General features: G+C 45.2%; 1 protein-coding gene across 1 annotated transcript in view; it reads left to right on the plus strand.

Annotated features, from left to right (window-relative positions):
- The first annotated feature begins 1,011 nt into the window (after window positions 1-1,011).
- The window catches only part of MAP3K3 (mitogen-activated protein kinase kinase kinase 3), a 33,538-nt gene continuing 13,431 nt past the window's right edge, over window positions 1,012-21,118 (plus strand). The window contains exons 1-7 of the mRNA XM_038162902.1: window positions 1,012-1,291; window positions 7,887-8,008; window positions 8,524-8,613; window positions 11,386-11,426; window positions 14,402-14,501; window positions 15,128-15,241; window positions 18,172-18,292. Of these exons, the coding sequence (XP_038018830.1) occupies window positions 1,288-1,291; window positions 7,887-8,008; window positions 8,524-8,613; window positions 11,386-11,426; window positions 14,402-14,501; window positions 15,128-15,241; window positions 18,172-18,292 (592 nt within the window). The 5' untranslated portion in view covers window positions 1,012-1,287. The remainder of the gene's footprint in view (window positions 1,292-7,886; window positions 8,009-8,523; window positions 8,614-11,385; window positions 11,427-14,401; window positions 14,502-15,127; window positions 15,242-18,171; window positions 18,293-21,118) is intronic.

Raw genomic sequence — 21,118 nt, forward strand, 5'->3', positions numbered from 1 at the left:
AGTATCCTTTTGCTAGGATTTCCTTCTCCTGAGAAGCTGAAGAGCCTCGGGAAAGAAATGTAAATAATAACTATTTGTTGTTGTGGGATGCAACGAGTGCTTTTTTGACTGGTTTTTGTTAAGTGTTTTCTATTTAATAACTAATCAAGGATGCAGCTGGGTCAGATTTTTTGGTTAGTTATAAGACTTTGTGTTGGGTTTTTTTTTAATTTTTGTCTCGCTTTTTGATGATTTTTTTCTTTATTTTTCATATAGTTTTAATATAGCATTTTCATATAATATATATTATAATATAATAAATCAACCTTCTGAAACATGGAATCAAGATTCTCGTCTCTTCCATCATCCGGGGACCCCTGCAAATCTCTCAGCATTGGATGTTGTTTTAAAAGGCAAGCTTTGATTTAAATACAGCCCGTGGCAAGGGGAGGATGGGATGATCTTGAAGGTCCCTTCCAACCCAAAGCATTGCTGATTCCGAGTGGAATTCCTGGCTTAGGCTGGGGGATGACAGCGGCACGGTGTGTGAACGGAGTTACCCAGCAGTTGCATCAGACACAATCCAGCATGGCTTTTTAATTATAACTCATTAGTTAATTTTAAGGGAGCATTTCTTCTCATGAGCGCTGGGGCTGGATTGCCGAGGTGCTTTACTGCAGGAACAGCGGGGGCAGAAGGACAAATCCCGATTTTCCCTTTCCATTCTCTTTTCGGGACCCCCCCGCTCCCAGCCCGTGGGCGGGGCCGCACCGCCGTCCGTCATCCTGATTGACAGTAGCATGGGCGTGGTCTAAAACACCCCGCCTCCTGACCGGCGGGGGGCGTGGCTCCGCCGCGGCGCAACGGGCCCCCGTGATTGACAGCCGGCTCCGCGGGGAGGCGGGGCGGGCGGCGCGGCTGCTCGCTCTCCCATTGGCCAGCAGCGCCGTCGTGCGGGCGCCGCGGCGGCGCCGATTGGCGGGCGGCGGCGGGTGCCGCTGTGATTGGCAGGAGGCGGCGGGTGCGCGGCGGCCGCCGAGCGGTTTGTTTTGCGGGCGGCGGCGGCGGCGGGGCCGGCCCGCACGGACCGGGGGCAGCGGCGCGCACCGGCAGCGCCTGCGCCCTCCCGCCCCCGCCCGCCGCTCCCGGAGCGCGGCCGCCGGGAGGAGGCGGCGGCGCGGGGCCTGGGAATGTGGCGGCGGCGGCGGCGGCTCTGAGCCCTCCCCCTCGGCCCGGCCGCCATGGAGCCGCGGCGGTGACAGCGCCGTCCCGCAGCGCCCGCCGTGAGCGGGGCCGCCGCCCGCAGACATGGGTGAGCAGCGGCGGAGAAGCCCCGGGAGCCGGGGCCGCGTCACGGGCCGGGGCCGCTGCGGGCGGGAAGGGGGCGGCGGGCGCTCGGCCGGGCCCCGCTCCGGGCCGTGCTGCGGGGCGCCCGGAGCCGCCGGGGCCGGGCACGGCAGCGCCGCGGGGAGCCGTGGATTTACAAGGATTCGGTTGAAATGGTAAAAATCGGTTTCTACCGAAGCGTGCGGTGCCCCGGGCCGGTGCTGAGCTCGGCCAGGCGCAGCGGGCCGGGCTGAGCGCAGGGGGCTCTTGCGGCTCCAGAAGTTGGCTCTTGTTGAGACCGGAATTGTTGTGCTCGAGCTTGGTTGGAGATGTTTCGAGTATTAACGCAGCTTGGGAGTCCGTCAGAATAGATTCTCCTTTACGGAGCTCCCCCCCGAGTTCTCATTTGCCGTTCTTAGCCCAGACAGCAACATGTAAAAACAAGCCAAGGAGTTGGAAGAACTCTTTTTCAAGAGGAAAACGTTGTTGTGAGGAGCTGCCATGACTGAACTTGATTGATGTATTCAAGTTAATTTGGGTTTTGGACTGTGTGTCCTGTGTAAAGAGCTGCTTATGGAGGGGGTCTTGTGCTTCCTAATTCCATTTTCAGCTTAAAGAGAGGTGCTAGAATTAAACTTTTAATTGCTCTAAACCAGAACTTACTCATATTTGCATCCTGGCAAGGAAATTCCTGCTTTTCTAAGTCTGGAGTTTCATGGCTTCATGGGCTACGACTTAAACGTTTCTTCCCTACTACCAAGTTTAGTTTTCTAAGACTCTTCTTCATTTAGTCTGTATGCATAATTACCTTTCATGCTTTAAATTCAAAAAGCATCGCAAATGTTATTCTACAACTACTTCAATATCTCTTTACTCTGCTTTGATATGGTAAATACAACAAATTGATGCAAATCCATCGCTAGATTTCTCTGCTGCAAAGAGGAACAGTGCAATCCACTCTGTTTAGAGCAGCAGAGTGCTTTGTGAACTTAAAATGGTTTAGAAGTAGGAACTTGGATTTCCATGGAAGTGTTTTCCAATGGCAGTTGGACCTGTGTTTGTAAACATGTGAGCACAGAATGAAAAAATACAATGTCACAGACCACTCCACCATAGCATTGTGTGTCACATGGCACAGCTGCAGGCAGATTTTCCCTTTGTAATGGGAAAAACCTCAATTCATTCAGCAACTGTGATCAAATAATCCGGTTAATAACGCATGATGGGCTGTACATCACGCTCTGTCCTTGATCTGGTGTTCCATCACCCACCTGAAGCAGCGTGGAGTGTTGGTGTCAGGGTTTGCAGAGCTCCGGGGCTCACCCGGGGTGGTTCCAAGCCCTGCTCAGCCAGGACAGTTCCTGAGGTTTATCTCCCTCAGACCCTCCTTGGGCAGGCTGGAAAGCGGGGGGCTGCAGCCCCGAGGTGTGCAGGGTTTGGGGAGCACGGGCCCTGCTCCTGCAGCCTTCCCCGTGCGCTGGCTTTTCCTGCCTGTGTCACTTCCTTCCCTTGGCTCACACGCACCCAGTGACACCGCGGGAGGCAGCAGGGCTGAGCCTGCAGGTTAGGACCCGCTCAAATCCCAAATCCCAGCCCTCCCCTTCAACTTGTGCATGAGAGGAGGGACCCTGAATATATCCTGCAAGGATGAGCCTCCTAGAGCTCTCTGATTTTTCCTCTCGCTCTACAAAGCAGGTCGTTTGTGATTTCCTAAAGCTTGCACTCAGCAGCATTTTGACCACTAAAACTGCCCACAGCAAAGGACTCAAAATGAAACTCTTCAATGCTTTTTTGAGGCCTCCAACACGGACACAGCTTGTCTAAAATTTCCTCATTGCCCCCCGATCTGCCAGAGCTCTCTGATTTTCCCTCTCGCTCTACAAAGCAGGTCGTTTGTGATTTCCTAAAGCTTGCACACGCAGCAGCATTTTGGTACCACTAAAACTGCCCACAGCAAAGGACTCAAAATGAAACTCTTCAGTGCTTTTTTGAGGCCTCCATCACGGACACAGTTTGTCTAAAATTTCCTCATTGCCCCCCGATCTGCCGGTTACTCACCCAGACCAGCTTAGCTGTGGTGGTGGTCGGTAACAAACACACAGACGTGTTCACTTCTTTCTCTTTTACACCAGTATGGCATCGTGTGTCCCACTATGACACCACCTAAAACACGATCCTGCACTAGGGGGGTGCACAGACATACGCAGATACTTTTGCTGTTCTAACTTTGTGATTTTTTTTTTTTTTTAATTTTTCTGAACTGTTTCCATTTCTGACTTGTTCAGGCCTGTGTAACAAACCAGGGATTGGCTGAAGTAAATGCTTTGTGGAGAGGAACAGCTTTCTCTGTGAGCAGCAGTTCGCTTTTATCGAAGTTATAAAAATCCTTGAGTGTAGTTTTTAAAACATGAAAAGCATTTCCTGGACAACATCTTCCCCGCACAAAGCAGAACTGTGTTTCCCAGACCTACTGGAGACCAGGCAAAACAGGGTCTCTCAGTGCTCCAAAAATTCCTTCATTTTCATTTGTAGCAGCTTCTGCATTGTGCAGTTAATGTAAGGCTGCTCCACGTGCTTCTCCAAGTCAGTCGATGGGAATCCTCTGTTGGGATGGAACTAAAGAGCTATTCATGCTTCTCAGCATTAAATCCATCACAGTGCTGTCCTCACCAGTTACACTTTCCCCTTACACAAGCTCAGATCAGTATTTGACTTTATTTTATCCTTTTAAGAGGTAAATACTCTGTCATGTCCTGCCTCATCAGCATAGGGATGAATTACAGGATGTATGGTTTAGTAGTAGGGAGCCAATAGCTCAGTGTAAGACTACTAAAAAATGTATAATAAGATTCCAACTCAGCTGAAGTTGTTCCATCCCCTTTGTTAGAACATTAACTGTTCCCATTTATGAAGATAAATAATATTTTGGTGTTAGAATGACTGCAGTGAGTGAGATACAGACTTGCAGAGCACTGACTGGGGTTTGTAGAATATCCTGAATTTGGAATGACCTCCACAGGGATGGTGGAGTCCTGCTCCTGGTCCTGCTCAGGACACCCCAACAATCCCACCCTGTGCCTGAGAGCCTTGAGCTCTGGTGTTTGCCAGATGCTGCCCTTCAGAGTTTGTGTTGTCAATTCACAAGCTGCCTCAGCTAATAAATAAATTCTCTTAATAGCCAAGCTACAGTCTGTAATAAAGAGCACATCCACACAGCCTGGAACCTGGGGTAGAACACCTGTAGCCAACCATGGCAGCCACTGATCTTTGTTCTCCAGTGATGAGACTGTTTAGAGGAGAACTCTTATTCCCAGCCCTATTCTTTGATGGACTTGATTTCTTGTCATCAGCCCTCAGCTATAAACTGCTTTCATAGCTCGTTTGCTTCTTGCCCAAAGGAACTCTGCCAAGACAAGCTCTTCTTCACCCTCCTGGTATCTGGCCAAACCCAAACTGCACTGTAGTGGAAAACTTGTATCCCAGCTCTTCCCTGAGTGTTTTGGGTGGTAGGGAACATCAGGGATGTTCCAGGCCATAGGCTGTAGTATTTTGTTGTGCGTGGTTTCAGCCTTTGTCTGCCCAGTGACTCCAAGGCTGTTCTTAATGCCATCAGAATGAAAGAACACCAGTAAATTGGAGACACTCCAGCAAAGGTAAAAGGTTAAATGTTCAACTGCAAAGTTGGAAACTTAAAAAAAAAAAAAAAAAAAAGTGAAAAGTTGTGCCATTGCCTACCTGGAACTTTAGCTTCATTCACAGCTGTTCCTTCACATTTTCATCCCACAAGGGGTTACTTAGTGCTGAGATAGATCCCAGCACTTATTTCCTTTGGCTGATGTGCTTCTCAAAAAGCAGCCTCTTGCTCTGGTTGTGTTACTTTCACCGCTTGCTTCTTTTACATGCAGTTGGAATGTCAAGGAGTGCTCTCCCTTCTCCACTGCCACAATGTGGTTATTGTCTCATTTGGCTTGTCTTGGACAGCAGAGATTTGGTGGGTTTTGATTGGGATTTTTTTATGTTCTCTGCTCTGCGTTCCTTTTTTAAGATTTTTTTTTTTTTTTCTGTAATTAACACCTCCTGCAGATGCATTGGGAGATTTCTTTTCCTTCCCTTTCATGATCTGGTCTGGGCTTGATGTTTCTGGTGTAACATTCTGGAGTCCACAGTGGATGTATCTCAGATGTTGGGTGCTCTCAGGACCGAGTTAGGACTCACCTTGCAGTGCCTGAAGAGAGCCTGCAGGAAAGATGGACAGAGACTTTACAAGTGGACAGGACACAGGGAGTGGCTTCCCACTGCCAGAGGGCAGGGATGGACGGGATGCTGGGAAGAAATTCCTCCCTGGGATGGTGGGCAGGCCCTGGCACAGGTGCCCAGAACAGCTGGGGCTGCCCCTGGATCCCTCTGGATCCCTGGCAGTGCCCAAGGCCAGGCTGGGCAGGGCTTGGAGCAGCCTGGGACAGTGGGAGGTGTCCCAGCCATGGCAGGGGTGGCACTGGGTGGGATTTGAGGTCTCTTCCAACCCAAACCATTTTGGGGTCCTGTGAAAGCTAAAACAGACCTGGGCAGAAGCTGTTGGTTTTAGCAGAGATAATCCTGCTGTGACTTCTATTCTGACTGGGACTTCTTCAGCCTTTTCCTCCTTACAGAGAGGTGTATTTTTCCTGTTCTGCTTTTAACTTTCAGCAGGATCTGCTCCCTGTGTGCTTTACAAGCTGTATGTGTCCCACATCTGTCATCTTTAAGCATTGCGAAAATCTCGTTTGTTATTCAGACATTGATTAATTATGAAGCCAGTCTTCTGCATAAAACATAAGCTAAAAGCTAACTGCTTTGGAGACACTCGTGAACAAATGCACGACATGAAATTGCAGAAACAAACAGTCCCACTGAGTCCCTTTTACAGAGAAGCACCAGTGTGAGCCAGTCCATCGTTTGATGTTCACAGCTGTTCCCAGGACAGCTCTTCCAAATGCAAGTGATTACCTGTCAAACCAGTGCCATCAATCAGGGATGAGTGTGTAGCCATGGTGCATTCTTAAAATTTAAGTTTCAGTTATTTACAAATCAGCTTCAGAAATGCTCATTTCAATTCCAGCTTCTCAAAGTGACACAGTGAGGGGAGAAGGGAGGAACTGTGCGTGTCAGGCACTGCACGCCTGACACTCCATCATTTGAGTAGGGCTGTGATAACCTCATCTGGCTCACATCACTTCCACAAGTCCCAATTATCAAAAAAAGCTTCTCTTTCAAAACCAGGGTTCAGGTTCTCCCAAACTCTTTTGGAAAGGGCAGATTCTCCTGGGCATGTCCAGAGCTGATCAAATCACTGCTTCAAATTCCACGCCCAAGTAATGCCTTAATATCAGGAAGGATTTAACTGAGTGTGTTATTTGCCAAGGAAACAGCACTTTAGCCCTAAAACCTTTTTGAGTTTTGATAGGTGTGACAGCATCCAGGCAATCCAGAGGGCAGGAGTGTGCCAGGAGCAGTGCCAGCATGAGTGCTGCTCTGTGGCACAGTGCCTGGCAGCCAGGTCCCCGGTGCAGTCCCATTTTGGAGACAACTTCACTTGGCAGCTTCCTTTACCTTTTGCAGCATCAAGGAGTTTAGGATCCTTACCCTTGCTCAAGGAAAGGATTCATTTCCGTAGCTTTTAGACCTTCATCTACCATCCATCACAGCTACTGTGCATTTCCCTCTTTTTACATCTTTGTTTTTTTCTCTAAGCACGAAGTTCTAAGTACCACTTCTCCAAATGAACAGGCAATGGGAGAGAATACTTTAAATTGGTTACACCAGGAATCTTCAGAAATTCTTAGTGGAACATACAAGAAAAAAAAAAATCAATGTGTGTTTTTATATTGCTGCAAGGCAAGAAGCCTTGAATTGAACCTGCTGCATTGTGCTTTGCCAGCAGACAGTGTTCCTTGTGCTGGACAGCTTGAACCTGTTCAGCAGATCTTGAAATCTAATAAAATGGTTTGAATTTTATTCCATCAGCTTGTTCTGAGGGAAGAGAGGGACGTGTTGGGGCAATCAGTGCAAGTGGGTTTGTGTTCACAGATACTCCAAGATGAATCTTGGTCCAGATTTTCATTTCTCCTTCTACTGGCCTTGGTTTGTTCCACTAGCAGGCAAGAGTTCAGAATGAACAGGATATAAAATGGGAAAGAACAGACTTTTACCAGATTTTCCTTGGCAGAAGCACATCAGTTTGCCCTTCCTAAATGACCTGTGATGGTCTAGCAAATCTGTCCAGGTTTTACTGTTTGTTGTGAGGACTTTTGAACAGAATTAGGGGCTGGGGATATTCGTTCTCACCCATACTCTGCCCAGATCCTTCTGTGATACTGGACGAGTGACTTAACGTTTATCTGTCAATTTATTATGTCATGATATTCGGTTAAGTTTGGGTTTTTTTATGACTAAATTATATCACAGTGTATTTGCAAAGATCCTCAGAAGGATTGTTGTTCTACGAGCCAGCAGAAAACCAGTGTAGAAGTGTCAGAGCTGCAGAAATGCCATGGTTGGTGCTCACTCAGACAACTTACTCCTGAAATTCTTGTGCATCACAGATGAACAAGAGGCCTTGAAGTCCATCATGAAGGACCTGGTGGCACTGCAGATGGGCAGGCGTCACCGGCTGCCTGGCTATGACACCATGAAGAATAAAGACACTGCTCACTCCAACAGACAGGTACTGGCCAGTTTGTGAGGGCCCGAACTGGTGACCTGGGGGCAGGAGGGACAGAGCAGGTGGACAGAGGATCTGACTGCCTCAGATCCTTGGCTCTGTCCTGTGCTTCCAACAGCCAGAGCAGCAGATGGGAAGAACCTCCTTGATCCTGCTCAGGCTGTGGCAAATATGGTGGCTCTTCTATTTTTTATATTTTTATATAAGATTAATGAATATCATAGCATATAAACTGTATATATTATATATGCTATATAGGCTACATTTATAGTTTATGTATAGCACATATAATATATAGCATATATATTATATATATATATATAGATATAAACTGCATTTATGTAGTTTAATAAAATATTTAATATATATTATAGTATACATGTATGTGTACTGCATTCTCCCCATATGTAATTTTTAATGGGGTTTGGTCTGCCCAGCTAAAAAACTTAGCAAGTGGCTTTCTAATTTCACAGTCGTATTTCCATTTTTTTTTAAAGTGATTTTATTCTTTCTTAAAGAAAAAACACAATGCCAGCAGTCCCCCCATCTTGGGCAGCCCTGCAATAATGAACCAGTGTGCCTCTGCAGTGGAAGAAAAAAAAATTCCGGTAAGAAAACCAACTTAATTTCCATATTAGCAATTATAAATTAGGAATATGTCTTCACGTTGGGTGCAGTGACTTTATGGAGTTCCTTTAAGCAGGTGGGAGGCAGGGAAAGCTTTTCTTCCCCGACTCTGTCCTGGTGTAGCAGCATGTGCACGTTTATTGTAGGGTCAGGAGCAGGGGGAAAGGCCTTAAGCTGCAGGAGGGCAGGGCTAGATGGGATGTTGGGAAGAAATTCCTCCCTGTGAGGGTGGGCAGGCCCTGGCACAGGTGCCCAGAGCAGCTGGGGCTGCCCCTGGATCCCTGGCAGTGCCCAAGGCCAGGCTGGGCAGGGCTTGGAGCAGCCTGGGACAGTGGGAGGTGTCCCTGCCATGGCAGGGGTGGCACTGGGTGGGATTTGAGGTCTCTCCCAAGGTAATGAGTGGTGGGTCAAGGCTTTGAAGTCTTGTTTGGTTCATTCCACATTTCTCCAGATTTTTTCGTGGAGAAAATGACAGTGTTGATGTTCTGGTGAGAAGGAAGGACAGAATAATGCAGCTTTGTCTGGAGATGCTGAATGTCATTGAAATGAACTGCTCAAAGCAAAAGCAAGACTTTTAGTCAAAAACTGTTTGTCCATTACTGTCATTCAAAATTAAATCAGGTTACTGGCAGCAAGAGTGACACGAACAGGAGAAGTTTCCTATGTCAGTAAAATAACTCTTCTCAGTTTTATTCCTGTTACAGGTTTAAGCTTTTTGGAGCAGGCTTTGAAGTTCATGTCTGTCTTCCTTATGCTTTGCCTGCTCGTAATCTACTTGTTCAGCTGGATCTGGGATTTCCTTGAATGTGTTGGACAAATCCATAGATGGAGTAGTACAAAATCCTTTCCAAATCACTTGGAAACAGAAATTCAGAGATGTCTTATATCAAAACCTGTAATTGTGATTTATGACACCACGTCTCAGAACTGGAACACTGAAGTGCTAAACTTGGATTTGTCTTTTTGATCATCTCTGAGGACAGTTTATGTGAATTGCTTTAAGAAGTGATGGGTTCACTGCTTTCAAGGGAAACTGAAAGCTCTGAAGGCTCCTCTAGGCTTTCTCTGGAATGGGAACAGCAAGATCACTCTGAACGCCTTTTCTTAGATCTTTGATAAGTGGACATGAATGGGCAGTGTCAGGTGTTTCTGGAGAAATGAAGCAATAAATGCCAAATTCCATCCCCTTTTTCCTTTACTCCAAATTACAGGCTTCAAAGCAAGCAGTGGAGTTGAGAAAATGGTTGGAGTTTGCTTGAGTACCAGCGACTTAAAGAGAGGCTTCCAAAGAGCCCTGGGGATCCTTTAGTGTTGTCTAATTCCAGCTGGTGACAGCTATGTCACTTGGCTGCTCCAGGGCCTAAATCACATCTTGAGGTCAGAAATTTAAGCTGAAAAATGGTGTGGATTCCATTTCAACCAAAGCATCCTGTTTAGTTCCTCTAGACCGGGCTACTTAATAGGGTGTTAAAACAAACCCAGAGCCTTTCTTTCCTGAAAATCCTGATATAAAGCAATCAGTGCTTCGAGGAATGTCTAAGAACACCTGGTAGACATCTTTTATAGGGTGTTATTCCTGTGCTGTTTGCTGCACAATGATCAGTTCAACTCACTGATCAATTCAAATGGGTTCTCTAGAATTTGTTCCATTTTGGAGTAATTCTAGACTAAGTTCTTTCTCTTCCCACATCTAAAAACCACTCTTTAAAGTTACGAGTGAGTGCCCCACCTGCAGCTGGTCGCTGCTGGGGTTGGGGAGCTCATTTTCCCTGGTCCAGCCCTGCAGGAATTCCGTGTGCTCCCAGGGACTCCGTGGGTCCTTTTGAGCTGCATTCTTGACCACGGGGCCTGCCAGAAACTTCCTCCAGCTAAAGAGCATTTCCTGGCCACGTTTTTTTTTGAAGTTCCTAGATGTATGATTGCCTATTGTCTGAGGCTTTCACAGATGGCTTAATCTATTCCAATCACATAAATTGTGCAGCAGAAATGATGGAGTCTTATCAGAGTAGATTTTTTTTTCCCCTTTTATTTTTATCTTTCTGACCTAAATTGGGATTTGAACTTCAATGTCCAGAGTTGAAAGTTCAGCTTGTTGACTCTTGCATGCCACCCAGCATCTTCTGAGTTTGCAGTGACTGCACAGTTTGCACAGTCAGTGCTTTTAACTTTCAGATGGTGGTGGTGACCCCTCTGCTGAAACCTTGGAGCTTTAAAAGGTGACACAGAATCAGCCTGTTTGTAACTCTTGAGTTTCAGGGGCTGCATTTTTGAAAAAAGCAGAGATTTAGTCCATGTCTTAAGAATAAAGAATAATAAATAGGAATAAAAATTCAAAAATAGGAGTAGGAATAAAAAATGTAGCACATTCCCTCTCTGTTTTCTGCCATGCATGCTTTGAGCATGCTTGAAGAAAATTGCCTTCAGAATAATAAACAGTTAGGACTGAAATTCAATTTTTTTCCACGCAGTGTTAAAGATAGATTAATTTTTTCAAAGTTTATTTCAATGTCCTCTGTTCAAGTGTCAATTTACAAAAATTACAGCTCAGTTTTTACCCCTTTCCTTCCCTTTCTCCTTCAGCAGTTTCCCCATTCCTCAGGTGCTGTGTTCATGGATCAGCCACTTGTTTCCACAGTCTGCTTCAGCTTCCACGGAGAAAGCTGAAACACTAAAATCCCAATATGGTGCATTTGTGTGCTGTGGTGTGTGCCAGAGTTTGGTTGTGAGCTCACCTTTTGTTCTTTCTCCTGCAGAATGATGTCAGGATAAAGTTTGAACATAATGGGGAGAGACGGTAAGTTGGCCTTCACTGCTTTGATTCTTTGCTTAGGAGAGTAATTTAGTCATCAGTAATTCAGCTTAAATATTTTGTTGGCTTTGCTTTCCTTTTTCCTGAATGGAAATCACACAGTGAAGGCAATAGCAAACAGCTCACACACAACTTGGTTATTTTTAGAGATCAGTGTGTCATAAAACACTGATTTATTTCCATAACATTTATTTGTAAGTGAACTGCAGCATTTTTAAAAGCTGTCCAGCCTGAAAATAATTCAGCCTGGAAGTCTTATTTCAGATATGTTCCCATTTTGTTTCATTTAACTGAAACCAAATGAAGGTGATCAAATCAGTGTCATTTTTTTCTAGTTTCTCACTTCCTGATGCCCTGTCACTATCACTGCCCTGCTGTGATTGAGCAATAGATATAGCAAGGGAAGATTTTTTTTTTCATTGGTGTAAAAGCTTCTTTGTTATTTCCTCTGATATTTGGTTTTGAGAGACATTCTTTTGCAAGAAAAAAACCAGAAATAACTGAAATAGCCATTTCAGTTTTTACAGCATTGTTTCCAATGGATAAAATTGCTGAAATATTTCAAAGTAGGTCCCAAAATGCCTCTTATTTGCCATCAGTTTGAGAGGAACTCTTGAAACATTTAATGACTCGTGGCTGTGTGAACTCAGGCTTGTCTGTGGTCTCTGGGTCTGCTCTCACTGAGGGAAAACATGATCTTGGTGCTGGGCTATAGTGTCCATATTTTGGAAGGTGTGAATTGGGTTGTAAGCATGAATGTATGTGCCATCTTCCCAGCCATCTCGTGAGAACCCTCTGGTTTCTCCCAGGCCAGGCAGTACTTCCAACATGAAGTAGTTCACGATTTCATGACAAAATGCAAATTTAATGTCAGTGGCACAGGAGGACAAGCTGTCTGTAGGGATCCCCACTGCCTGTTCTGGCAGAGGTTATTGGCCAGGTTGTTGCAGCTCCTCCTTTGTCAGATTTTGGGATTTCTGTTAGGGAAGCAGAAGTGTTCTTTGTTGGCAAAGCAGGCTGTGGAGAAAAATTTCTACTGTTCCTCAAAACTTGAACTGTTTCTTTCACTGAATCCTGTGTGATGGGGGAGCCAGTGACTTTTTGTGCTGGGGGAGAAGTTTTACAGGTAATCATCACTGGGACTTGCTTCCTCCTTTGTCAGCCTGGTCTGCTCAGCACTCTTCTGTGTCAGGGGTTTTTGGGGACAACAACAGAGCCACAGTGGGACATGTCACAATTACTTGTCACACTGTGTCAGGACAGGGGAACTCTCCTGTCACCACAGGCTTATCATCTTGCCTGTCTGCCGGGTGCATTCCAGGGGGCAGAAGGGTTTTCTCCTGGTTTTTTGGTTTTTTTTTTCCTAAAATGAAAAGGTTGATTGTGTGTCAGTGTAATTATGCAGTTGTGCTCGCCTGAATTCCCTGCTCCCAGCACGGTGTGCAGTTCCAGACAGGGAGCTTGCACCAGAATGTCAGTGTGTGTGCTTGGTTTCACAGGAGCTGCCAGATCTAACCACAAATATTTAAGGTGGTCAGGCAGGAATGGGCTCCTTAAACCCTGCAGTCCAGGATTTTGTGTTAGAGGAGTGCACAGAGTTTTTAAAACTAATAAAATTTGTGGCACCTGAGAACAGCTCTGCTTTTGAAAGCATTGAGTGTAGAATGGGAGCCTTTATAAGGGACTGAGAGGCACATGGCATTTGTGTGGTGCCAGAGTACTGTGATTGCATGTATGGCTTTCTTAGGAACACGTAGAAAATGTTATTGTGGGCTGCTTTTTAACAAGGACAGTTATTTCCAAACAGCTGAATGTTGTAGGTCTGGTAGCAGGATAACCCTTCATGGGAAGGGGTTGAGGCAGCCAGCTAACACAAGGGTTCTTTAAAACAAAAGCTGCATCTCTTGAAAAGATGCCCAGGGCTGACGAGGCTGTGGGAGTGGAGGACTGGGAAACTAAGCACAGGTTCATCCCAGAGCCGTAGAATCCCAGGGTGGTTTGGGTTGGAAGGGACCTCAAAGACCCAGTGCCACCCCATGCCATGGGCAGGGACACCTTCCACTGTCCCAGGTTGCTCCAAGCCCTGTCCAGCCTGGCTTTGGACACTTCCAGGGATCCAGGGGCAGCCCCAGCTTCTCTCTTGGCCCCTGCAGAAAGCCCCTCTCCTCCCCTTTCCCCACAAACTCTTGTGAGTCATTCAGGGTCTCACTGAGTTGCCTCTGTGAGCAAGAACAGGTCTTGAGTTTCTGTGGTCCACTCAGTAACTTGGAAGTCCAAACAGTCCCTTGATCATTTGTAATGTGCTGATGTAGCAAAAGAAAAAAGGAGGAAGATAAATAATAAAAGAAACCTGAAAGTTTTTTCATCGCAATAGATTTTTTTTTTCCTGAAAGTTAACTAGCAGAAATTGCATTGGAAAGAACACTAATCTTCCAAGTGAGGACAAAAAGTATAACCAGATATTTTAATAGCTCATGTGTGAAGAGGATCTTGGATTGTTTAGCCTGGAGAAGAGTAGGCTCGGGGGAGACCTTGTTGTATCCTGTTATTTCTGCCTCGTGACAAGTTTGTTAATTGGTGCTCACAATGCAGCTCTTTGTGGCAGTATCTCATCTGTGCCAGAGCAGGTGGTATTTTTTAAGCCAAGGTGCACAGGGCATTTGTATCCTGTTATGTGAAAGACGTTTATTCAAAAAAGGGTTCTTTTCTGCCCAGGGACAAAGGGATCCTATTTGAAGTCTCGAGCTGAATATTGCATTTTGACAAACTGTATGGAAATGGGTCAGAGATCAATAATTCCTTATTGAAATAATACATATAAATTTAAATTTGAAAGGTTCCCTGCTTGCTTGTGGATGAAAGGAGGCCATTCAAATGTGGTTTTAATGGTTCAGCCATGTGATTTGATGGCATTATCAGGAGTATCTCTGGAGTGAGGCAGTGGCTCTCTTTCCTCCCAGGATTATCCCGTTTGTCCGTCCCGTGCGCTACGAAGACGTGCAGCAGAAAGTGAAAACAGCCTTTGGGCAGCCCCTGGACCTCCACTACATGAACAACGAGGTACTGAGCTGTCAGTGCTCTCTGCATGACACCTCCTTTCCCCAGCACAAATTCCCTGCCAAGAAATTGAATTTTCAGGTCTTTCTTTAGTGCAAACCGCTGTTGAATCCCTGATCCAAAGGCAAAAGTGCTGATCCTGATAAAGCATCTCACTGATGACTGTGTTGTACAAACATCAGCATCTTGTTCTCGTGTTCTGGTGTTGCTTAGGACACTCTTTCTACATGAAACCCACTTTTCACTTGATCATTAGTTCTGGATTCATAGGTATTCTGAGACCATTTTCTCATCAGAGAGTCAGGGGCTGACAAGTCTCTGATCTTTGCAAACAGCAAATCCAGGTAGCAATTCATACTTTTGTGGCTTCAGAGGAATCTGCCATTTTTTTAGAGGTCAGCCATTTCTCTGATGTGTGAGGAAAACCTCATTAAAAAGGACAGTAAGACAGCATTGGAATGAAAATTTCTGGAATCACTGAGCAATCAGAATCCTGTTTTACAGTCTGGTGTTTTTCTAATGTTTGTTTAAATGCCCGTTGTATTTAAACAACCCATTGTAGAAGTAGACTTTTTTTTTTTTTTTTCTGTCTTTTCTAATGATTTTCTTCCATGCTCTTTATTTTGCAGCTCTCTATTCCTTTGAAAAACCAAGATGACCTGGATAAAGCTGTGGATCTCTTAGACCGGAGCTCGAATGTGAAAAGCCTGAGGATACTTTTGCTGTCCCAGGACAGAAACCATGTGGGTAACAACTTCTGGGACTGCAGCAAAATCAAGGGCTTTACCCTTAAGACTCTAAAGCATGATGGCAGCATTAACTGAGTGTGACAGGGATTATAAAATCACTCCTCCCAGGCACAAATGCATGTGTTTATCCTCTTTGCCTTGGCTCAGCTATAGGTGTCTCTCTTTGGGTTGGTTTTTTCCCCTGACTTCAGCAGCTGTTTGGGGCTAAAATATTGCAGCTTTTTAAGCTGTCATGTGAAGGCCACTTCATATCAAATACTCAGTGGCTGTAGGCAGAAAACACTTGATGAGTTTGATTTGCAGAGAAGTTTTATTAGCTTTGATTAATAGCACGGTGTTGAAAATGCGTGGAATTATTTTGCCTTTAGAGTACAGGTTGTCCTTGAAGAAAAGCCTTTATCACTTTTCTCCCTGGGTGAGAGGTCTGGGGACAGCTTCCAGTGATTTTCTCTGTAGCCCTGATGCATTGAGTCCAGCCTGACTGTGGGAACTGAGTTGCTTTTGCTCATAGTGGTGTATTCAGACCTAAGATGAATTGGGTTTTCTCTTGGTTCACTCTCCTCTACCACAGGTGGCTGTGGCAGTGAGTGTCAATGTAGTTTGCTTTTTCAGCAGACAAGACCATAATGTGAGAAATAAATCTTTAAGTCAAGCTCCCAGAGATGCCCATTTTGGACAATGAATGAACTGCAAGCTGAAGAAGGCAAAAGGAGTCAGAATTTTCCCTTATTCCTGATCTGTGACTGGAAAACACAATTCACTCAACCACTATCTGGGTTTTTTTTCTTCAGAATTAAGGTCATGCAGCTTTTCAAACCAAAGACCTCAATAGCTCAGATATTTGATTTGCAAATTACCACATTCTCCTGAAGAGTGTGACACAAAAAGCTGCTCTGTTGGTAGTAGCTTGTCAGTCTGGAATGTTCATCCCTATTCAGGTTCTGCAGGCTGGGAGCTCAACTCTTGAAATAATCACACCTGTAATTCTTGGCGCTGTCATGATAACTTAAATGTACTTCTTGCTATTTTTTAATTTGATAATCCATGGTAATGGAAATACAGATAACTTCAGGAGTGTTAACAGCCCTTTCCCAAGTGACTGGGAAGGTGTAGGAGGGGATGATGCTGTTCCTTGTCCTGTGCCCTTTCTTGAGCAATTGTTGCTGCCTGTTCTCTAGGCAGTGCTTGGCAAGAAGGTCTTTGGTCAGACCTGTGTTGTCAGGAAACATCCTGTGAAAGGTGGCCTCAGCTTTTGGTACAACACAGTCAGACAATCCTCTTTCCAGGCCTCTGTTCATGGCAGTGCCTTCAGGCTGCAGATGTCACATGGTACCATCTCACTTTGCACAACTCGGTAAATCTCACCCTGCTCCAGCCAGCAGCCACTGCTGATGTCCTTTTATTAGCTGTTTTTTCCTCTTTTGCTCAAAGCAGAAACAAACAGCCTTCACTAAGTGCCACTGTTTCCCCCCCTCCTCCAGCTTCCTCTGCTGCTCTGCGTTGCCCGACAGGAGAGCCCTCTGTGGGATAAAGCCCACAAGCCTGAAGGAGCTTTCTTGGCTCGTGGTCTCATCCCACTGAGGCAGCGGGAAGCATGATTTTTCCTGAAGCACAGGATGCAGATTTTCTTTGGGGTGTGCTCTTCTTTTTCTGAGGATGGAAAGGTGACCTGGGCACAAATAGGTACAGAAAGCAAAGGAACTTTATGGCAGAAGCTGGGTCCCTTGTACCAGGAACCTGTGTCTGTGAGCAGCACTCAGATTCATTTTCTTACACCCCTTTCTGTGACTCATTTCTTTTCTCAGCCAGTTCACCCCTGCTGCCAGTCTTTTCTTTGTGATTAGGAACTAGGGGGGGAGAAGTGGTGAAGTTGGAACACCTGGGGTTCCAAAGCCAGACTGTCCATCAGCAGGGTGACCTCACCAGCAGGGTGACCTCTGCACCCTTTATCCAGCTCCCATGGACCTGCCCATGCAGGAGTTTATGTGACTTCAATCAGGCTCTTTCCTTACTCCTTTCAAGTGTATGCACTCATTAAATGTGCAACCATCCATTAATTTAATATTGAATTCAAGTATTTGAATTGTTGCACCTTCTTTGCCTGTCATGTTCAAATAATTTTCGGAAGTCAGAATTTATTTCCTTGAGGTGCCTTTGGTTATGTTCTTTTCAAATGAGAGAAATTCTGTAACTCAAGAGGAGGGGAATATTACACCTTCTTGTAAAACTAGGTGTGTTGGGTCAAGGTTAAAATTGAGAGTGTCTGCAGGTGTTGAGCCCCTGCTTTAACACAGAATCTCAGTGGTTTGGGGGAGGTTTCATGTGTCTCACTCCTCTTCCTGCTTTAAATGAGATGAGGGCTCTGTGGAAAAATTACCTTTAATTAGATAATATCTATGTAAGTTCAGGGGAAGGATGAATAAATTCATCTTGGCATCTCCAGACTGTTGGTGCTATTAAACTCTCCAGAATTTATTTTTACTTAGTCTGAGTTATGAATTTACTTTTTAAAGGCTGTGGGGAGTCAGGTTGCTTCTGAAACAGTGCAAGATTCAGAATTTATCTCTGCTGGCCGAGGTGGCTGATGGAAATTGTAGGTGCTTCTGTGTTCTGGTTTCAGGGGATGACAGGAGCCCCTCGTGTTTCACAGGTACCTGGTGGTGGCAGACACTGAGACCTGCAAATCATGCCCTTGAGTTGAGCTGCACTTGTTCTCTGACTCCTGTTTTACACCCTAATTGTGAACCTGGCTCTTTTGCTGTCTTTTTGTTTGTATTTTCTGAATTAATAAGATTTCAGGCTCTAAAACTATTGCTCAGCACTTTCTTAGCAGTAAGCATAATATTTTTTGAAATTGTGGCCAGACTACTTGAGCTTCTTCATCTCACTTTATTTTGTTTTATTCTTTTCGTTTTACCCAACAGACCAGTTCTTCACCCCACTCTGGACTGCCCAAGCAAGTCAGGATTAAAACTTCCCAATCTGTAGGGGATGTGAGCACACCCTACCAGCAGCCAGAACCCAGAAGCAGGCATCTTTCTGTCAGTGAGTATTTTTGCCACTTCTACATGCTTTTGTTTGTTGAAATGTAGCTTTTGGGCACTAGTGTTTATGGTACAGCCTTTAGGAGAGCCATGAGAAATTGAAAGGTTATTCTGGGACAAGGCAGTTCATTTTCAAAAGCTTTTAATGTTTACAGTAGAACGTTTCAAAGTTCCTTGCTAAGTTGTGGAACAGCTGAGGAGCTGCTAAAGGGGATGTCCTAAAGCCAGAGCCATTGTGGTTAGAAATTTGGAAAGCTGATGTGAGTCTATTAAGCTTTTTATTTAGATTGGCAACTTCAGTTCATGTAACCTAGATTTGATTTTTTTTATGTTGGGCTTTGGAATCTGTCCTGACTCCTGTAATCAAGCATTTTGCTGGGAATTGCTATTGCATACCCAGCTAAGTGTCCTACATTCTGAGTTACCTCAACTTTCACTTCTAGAATTAGCAGCACAAGACAAAATCGGAGGTGCCCAAAAGAGAATCAAAAAAATCAGAGTAATATGTACCTTTGTCTCATTTCTTTGGGTTTCTGTTAGCCCAGTGAACTCCTGTTTGGGAGAAAGGTTCACGTAAGACTTCTGTAGTTTTTATGACTTCCATCTTTGGCAGATTTGTCTGATTTCTCCCAATTTCTGTGTTACAACCTACTCTAACCCTGCAGCACAATTCAAATCCGTTCTTGAATGATTCTCAAAGCTGTTGACCTTTCTATGAAAAACTAAAACATGTAAAACACCTTCAAGGATTTATGGGCCCCAAAAAGTCTGTGGTTTAGGATTTGACTCCTTGGTGTGAAGCTCAGTGAGCAGTGAAGGTGCAGCAGGAAGGTGAGAGTGTGAAGACCAGAGCCTGAAATGCTGCTCTGCATAAACTATTTCTGCTTCAGAAAGAAGGTAAATTTTGCTGGAAACAGAAATAGAGGATGACTCTGTTTGTTACAACAGCTATTTTGGGGCTTGTCACAGCTAATGCCTGAGGACAAGTGATGCAAGTCACACAGGGCAGGAGCTGGGGATGTCAGGGTCTTCACTGTAGCAAAGGAGAGCTTCAGTTTCATTAACTCTGTGAACTTGAGGCAGAATTATTACATGATTTTAGATCAGTACAAAGTATCAAATAATAAATCAGTTTAAACCACAACAGTCTCCATACTGGGGGGTCCAAACCAGAGTTGGATCCACACAGTTCTGAGCTGAGGTATCTGGGAGAGCGAGCTCAGAGGGAAGGACTTGTGAACTAGAGCAGTAGTTCTCAGTGTGGGACTTGTCTAACAAACCTGCTTGCATCCTGTGGAGAGTTTGCTGATCCCCTTCTGTGCAATTTGCTTTCGTGAAGCTGCAAACAAACAAAGTCCTGAAAGCTTGTGAAGTACGTGACTGAAACGAGGACAAAAAGGCTTTTACTGTCCTTCCTAGTTTGAAGTTAATATGCATAAAAAGAGCAACATTCCTTGGTCCTGAGAAGTGGTATCCATGCATGTCTGAACACCACGTTTCTTCTATAACAGACAAATTGAATGCCAAAATTATTTTATTTAAAATATCTCCATACACATATTTTTCTCTACTGACGTTCTGAGGTATCCAGGTAATGGTGCCAAAGCCAACAGACTGTAGCAAGTGTCTGTCATGGGTGAACTGTAGTGGTAAGGGGCTCCTTCTGTATCCCAGTTCCACACTCTTTCCTCTTATCCCAGCTTAAGGATGCTTTCTGAATAGCTTGTCATTCATCAGCCAAGAAACCTTTGGTTTTATTTTCTGAACGTGTCAGAGTACCAGCCTGTTACGTTACGAAGAGGTGCAGAAGAGTTCCAGTGGTGTCAGAGGTCTGCTGGTAATTTGGCAGTAGCTCGGATTTGCATCCATTTCTTCTTCCTTCTCTTTTCCTGTCTTTGGTTTGGAAGAGGAACATGCCCTGTTTGCTGGTGTTTCAGGCAGAGAGACTGTCCAACTCGTACCATGTCATGCAATTAAAGTCCATAGCAGTGTTCAACTAAAACTTTTTGCCAGCAGGAGAGGGACCTGTGTGGTTCCTGAGCTCCTAACGGCCCGAGCCTGTTGTCACCAGTTCAGAGCTTTGGAAGTAAAGATAACTTTTATTTAAAAGAAGAAAAAAAAAAAAGTTACTAAGCATTCTGGCAGGGCTTGTGTTTTTTCCACTCACTTCCTTTGATATACATGGATTTAGTGCCGACTTCCTTTTCCTGCCCAGGGATGGGGCCTTTCCACAGCAGCAGCTGGGCCGGTGCCAGCGGGCCCTGGGCCGCCTCTGGCCCTGGCATCTGTCGGAAGGAGTGAAAGTGCTCCCAGGGCTGGGGCAGCCCGCACACTCCTGGGGTTATCCCACCCCTCCAAACAGCTCCAGAGGGCTCCTCAGCCCTGGGAGCTGCCTGGGACATCGAGTGCTAGCTCTGAGAATTGTGGACTTGACAATCTTGGCTTTGTGGTCTTGGAGGTCTTCTCCAAACTTAATGATCCTATGGTTTTATTAATCCCTTTATTTTCATGTATATCACCCCCCTTGCACTCTAAGCCATGCCAGCATTGTTCATTTTCCTTCTGCAGCCCCCTGAAAGGTGTGTGCTCTGCTTTTCAGTCCACTTCCCCCAGCTCTTTGCCTTTGCTTTTTATTACAACTTCTATAGAAAATATTTTCCTTGGGAGAATATTTGCTGATCTTTACCCATCTTTCCTAACACCTGAGTACACACAGTTAATTAAAGACAGTGTTGTAAGGGGCACAGCTTGAGAGCTGATCTCCACCTGCTGCCTCTGGCTTCATGTGTGACCTCGAGCACATTGGCCTGGACCACAGCAGTTCTTG

The sequence above is a fragment of the Motacilla alba genome, chromosome 27 (assembly GCF_015832195.1).
Source record: "Motacilla alba alba isolate MOTALB_02 chromosome 27, Motacilla_alba_V1.0_pri, whole genome shotgun sequence".
In the NCBI taxonomy this organism is placed as follows: Eukaryota; Metazoa; Chordata; class Aves; order Passeriformes; family Motacillidae; genus Motacilla; species Motacilla alba.